The sequence below is a fragment of the Sprattus sprattus genome (genome assembly GCF_963457725.1).
Source record: "Sprattus sprattus genome assembly, chromosome: 15".
NCBI lineage: Eukaryota > Metazoa > Chordata > Actinopteri > Clupeiformes > Clupeidae > Sprattus > Sprattus sprattus.
This window is the reverse complement of record NC_137913.1, coordinates 28,653,390-28,658,389: the sequence shown is the minus strand read 5'-3', so window position 1 is coordinate 28,658,389 and position 5,000 is coordinate 28,653,390. Positions and strand designations below refer to the sequence as shown.

The following is a 5,000-nucleotide window of genomic DNA, read 5'->3' as shown; positions in this document are numbered from 1 at the left end:
TCCCAGCTGCACTGTGTGGCACAGTGTGGAAGAGCACTCGGACAAACTCAAATGACAACAATCTTTATCCTTACTTTGGCCACACTCACTGATCAACCTATGTTCCAACCACATTCACCTACATCTAGTAATGCAAAACCATTAGCACAAGGATACATTGTATGAGAGTACTCATGAGTTTGGATACTTCTAAACTGTGCAACGGCAGATCGTGTACACGTAAAAGTTAATTTACGTATTTTAAAGAAATTAAAATTACATTTAAGCAGGTCATGACATTTTTGAAAACCGATTTTGCAAAGTTTTGATTCATTTGTAGATAGTTTTTCTCTATACAAATACAAGCTAAGTCATTTCTGCTGCAAAGCAACCTGAACTAACGCTCCCTGTCTGTCTATTCAGTTATAGTGTAGTGTAGTGTAGTGTAGTATAGTGTTGTAGTGTAGGGTAGTATAGTGTTGTAGTGTAGTGTAGTGTTGTAGTGTAGTGCAGTGCAGGGTAGTGTAGTGTAGTGCAGTGCAGTGTAGTGTAGTGTAGTGTAGTGTAGTGCAGTGCAGTGCAGTGCAGTGCAGTGTAGTGCAGTATAGTGTAGTGCAGTGTAGTGTAGTATAGTGTTGTAGTGTAGTGTAGTGTAGTATAGTGTTGTAGTGTAGTGTAGTGCAGTGCAGTGTAGTGTAGTGTAGTGTAGTGTTGTAGTGTAGTGTAGTGTAGTGTAGTGCAGTGTAGTGCAGTGTAGTGTAGTATAGTGTTGTAGTGTAGTGTAGTGTAGCATAGTGTAGTGCAGTGTAGTATAGTGTTGTAGTGTAGTGCAGTGCAGTGTAGTGTAGTGTAGTGTAGTGTAGTGCAGTGTAGTGCAGTGTTGCAGTGTTGTGCAGTGCAGTGCAGTGTAGTTTAGTGTAGTGTAGTGTAGTGTAGTGTAGTGTAGTGTAGTGTAGTGTTGTGTAGTTTAGTGTAGTGTAGTGTAGTGTAGTATAGTGTTGTAGTGTAGTGAAGTGGAGTGGAGTGGAGTGGAGTGGAGTGGAGTGGAGTGTAGTGTAGTGTTATATTCGGGCCTAATGTAGTGTAGTGTAGTGTAGTCAGTTTATAAGTGTAGGAATGCGGCCATCAAATCCTGCTTACTAAACAGGCCTTTTCTGGTGTGTTCTTCTTTTCCAACTGGCTGAATGTGAAAAAAAATGTGTTTGTAGTCCCAAACTGCATACTACAAAAATCTAACCACAGCTTACTTTTACATTTACATGTAGTCATTTAGCAGACGCTTTTGTCCAAAGCAACGTTCAAGAGAGAGAACAGTCAAGCTAAGGGCAATACAACCTGTTTTTTTTTTAAGAAATAGAAAATGACATTAAAAGAAAAAGAAGTGCGGGAATGTCACTGCTTAAGTGCAAGTTAAGCCAATGTGCCAGTTAGAAAGGGAGGTGCTCTCTGAAGAGTGGGTCTTCAAGAGCTGCTTGAAGGTAGAGAGGGACGCCCCTGTTCTGGTAGTGCTAGGCAGTTCGTTCCACCAACGTGGAACTACAAATGAGAATAGTTTGGATTGCCGTGCTTGCACAGGCGGCAGTTCAGCGCGGCGACCTGGGTGTAACATTTGCCCTTACAAGAGCATTTAAGCGAACACAAACTTATTTCAGCTAACGTAAGATAGCATGTCAAGCAGGACTAATCAGAGTCTTTCCACGGTTCCGGTGTTGTACCCGATTCAGCACCCTCCGCGTCAGATGCACCCCCTCGTTCTAAAGAGTACAAACAACCGATGTTTTTCTTCCAAAAAACTTGGATAATAGCGAACGCAAAATAACACCTTTTTGTTCTGTGGAAATACATAGCCTGTCGTGATATATATTTCCACAGAACAAAAAGGTGTTATTTTGCGTTCGCTATTATCCGAGTTTTTTGGAAGAAAAACATTGGTTGTTTGTACTCTTTAGAACAGTTTAAAAGACTGCAATCACTTGTGTTCTTCTCTTCCATCTCTTTCACAAATAATGAAATCGTTGTATAGTATTTTTCCCTGCGTTTGTTTAGGCGAACTGCTTTCCTTTCCGATCAAGCGAGTGGTACGGGCTCCCGCGAGGGGGTGCATCTGCCGCGGAGGGTGCTGAATCGGGTACAACACCGGCTCTGGCACCAGCTCCTTTTCCGTCTCCATTAGCAGCTACTGATCACGCAAATAGCTACATTTCATTCATGTTGGGGCTTCTGGGAAATGCATCAAGTTGCCTTAATTTATTTAGAGAGTGAATAAACTTGTGAAACAGATAAGTACCGTCATGTAATCCATTGATTTCAATAATGTAACTGTATTCTGAATACCGTCTATTTAAATTGTAACTGTAACGGAATACAGTTACTCATAATATGTATTCTAAATACGTAACGCCGGTACATGTATTCCGTTACTCCCCAACACTGAGTGTAGTGTAGTGTAGTGTAGTGTAGTGTAGTGTAGTGTAGTATAGTGTTGTAGTGTAGTGTAGTGTAGTGTAGTGTAGTGTAGTGAAGTGTAGTGTAGTGTAGTGCAGTGTAGTGTGGTATAGTGTAGTGTAGTGTAGTGTAGTGAAGTGTAGTGCGGTGTGGTGTGGTGTAGTGCAGTGCAGTGTAGTGTAGTGTAGTGTAGTGAAGTGTAGTGTAGTGTAGTGTAGTGTAGTGCAGTGTAGTGCAGTGTAGTGTAGTGTAGTGTAGTGTAGTGTAGTGTAGTGAAGTGTAGTGTAGTGTAGTGTAGTGAAGTGTAGTGTAGTGTAGTGTAGTGCAGTGTAGTGTGGTGTAGTGTAGTGTAGTGTAGTGTAGTGTAGTGTAGTGTAGTGAAGTGTAGTGTAGTGTAGTGCAGTGTAGTGTGGTATAGTGTAGTGTTGTATAGTGTTATATTCGGGCCTGCCCCACTCCAGGACCAAACTGAGTCCATGTGGGCCTGAGCCCTGGTCCAGCCTCAGAGATGGAAACAAAAGGTCAGAGGCTTGTCCCCGGCCACCGGAGGGTTTAGCCCATAGTGGAAAGGTGCCATAAGCTAACCTGATAATAAGCCTTATCCTGCACTCATCTATCCTCACATGGCTCACCGGACACTCAAAATAGAGGGTGTTCTATTCCATATGCACTCAACATGGATACAGTCAGCCGTACAGACCCCCATTATAGAGGTGATTATATATGCAGCATGAAGTCATTAAACAGTGAATCATTGCAGAGTTCAGTGAACAAAAATAACACCGCCATTTCCATCAACCCACCCAAACCATCAGAACCACACATAATGGGGTGATTGACCACACAGCTTGGTCGGCCATCTTTAACCCAGACAAGCGACTGACACGTGGTTTGGTATGACTGCTTACGAATGGTCCACAGGATGGACAGGCACCGCCACGACAGACAATGAATGTGGGAGGGAAGTAACGAGGAGAGGGAGAAATGACAGAAGGTTGAGAGAGAGAGAGGAGGGAAAGAAAGGAGGGATGGGTGAGGACAGGAGGAAAAGATAAATACCAGAGCAGGAGAAGGGAGGGTTCCTTTGGGGCTGGTGACTATGCTGTTTTTCGTGCTGTTTGACGGGGGCTGTGCAGGGGGGAAAACAACACACAGTGTTAAAGATGTGGATGATTAAAGTGAAGGAGAGGGCGGATTAATAAATGGGAGGAAAAAACATAAAGTCTCACTCTACCACGCTCTCTCGCTCTCTCTCATTTACACACACACACACACAAACACAAACCCTTCCGTGTCTCATTGTGACAAGAACATTCTCTAAGACACTATGGAAGCCATGTTAGGGCAAAGTGAGCACATCATTGATGTTGAATCATCCACAAAGGCTTCTAAAGGGTTCGTTAGTGGCAATTAAGCTCATTAAGTCCGTCCCTGTGGGCCTGCATGATGCAGTCCAGGCCAAACCCAGGGCAGGGCACTTAAGGACCCTCACAGACGGGCATTTGCCACTCACTACACTGCACTGCCTTGGCCTTAGCTGCTGTCTAATGACCAAACAAATATTATCAGGCAAAGGGCTGAAGAGGAGATGATGAATGAGTCAACCGTGATCGTTATTAGCTTGTTGAGTTGTTCTGTTGGCAACGCATGACTTAAACTCAGAATCCATTAGGGATTTTAACGACACAGTGGGCCCACGGTACGCTATGAATCACAGTTTTTGGGCCATGGTAACGGTACAGTTTTGCTCTCTTTACATTTAAGAGGTGTCCTGAACTGTAGGCTAAGCACTGAACGATTCGACAACGTATTCAGTACCGTTGCATCCCTAGTATCCATAAGACATTATAAACATATTCATAAAGTATTCATAATGATTGACATAAGTATATATAACCATTTATAAGTAGACATGACTGCACTCATAAACAGGGGCATCAGAAATAGGGGGAGACGCATCCTTAATAACGGTAGATCTCCCATCTCACTCCCAAAACAAATAAATCCATGAAGAATATCTCATTTTATATTTGTCTGAGAAGTGTGAGTAATAAAATTCGATTGTATCTTTCCAGAGAAAGTGCGAACAAAGCAATGACTGCAAAGAGCACCGCAGAGTGAAGGGACAATCGTGTTGTAGCCTACACTATATCAGACATAGTGTCGAATTATCATAGTGATATGATCTTATCGACACCGGTCCATCCTGGTCCCCCTCAATGTGGAAGACCTTCCGATGCCACTGCTCATAAAGGGTTAGCCCTCCATTAGTAGCTATGAAAGATTGTATGAGTCACATAGGGATCCATAAAGACCATGTGGTGAATAAACAGCATTGGCGTAAGGCAAAGGTGTCATCAGTGCTATTATCAAGAATTAAAAGAAGCTTTATTACACATTCTGATACTTCAAGCTGTAAGGATTTACACAATAACATTATAACACTTTATTATATGGCTCTTCAGAACGTTCCAAAAAGCCCCGTTGATTTGAATGGGCCATCCCCAACGTTCGCAGGTACTTATTTTCATATAATGACCTGCATATAATGACCGCTGTGCTGTCAATGGCAACGG

At 42.8% G+C, this 5,000-nt stretch overlaps 1 protein-coding gene across 6 annotated transcripts in view; it reads right to left on the bottom strand.

Moving 5' to 3' along the window:
- Nucleotides 1-5,000, bottom strand: part of LOC308376180 (calcium/calmodulin-dependent protein kinase type II subunit beta-like) — a 76,915-nt gene that overhangs the window by 20,231 nt on the left and 51,684 nt on the right. For 4 of the 6 annotated variants that reach the window (XM_080852458.1, XM_080852459.1, XM_080852461.1 and 1 more), the window contains one exon: nt 3,484-3,552. The exons of the other annotated variants lie outside the window; for them this stretch is intronic. In XM_080852458.1, coding sequence (XP_080708584.1) covers nt 3,484-3,552 — 69 coding nt within the window. The remainder of the gene's footprint in view (nt 1-3,483; nt 3,553-5,000) is intronic. 6 annotated transcript variants of the gene reach the window in all.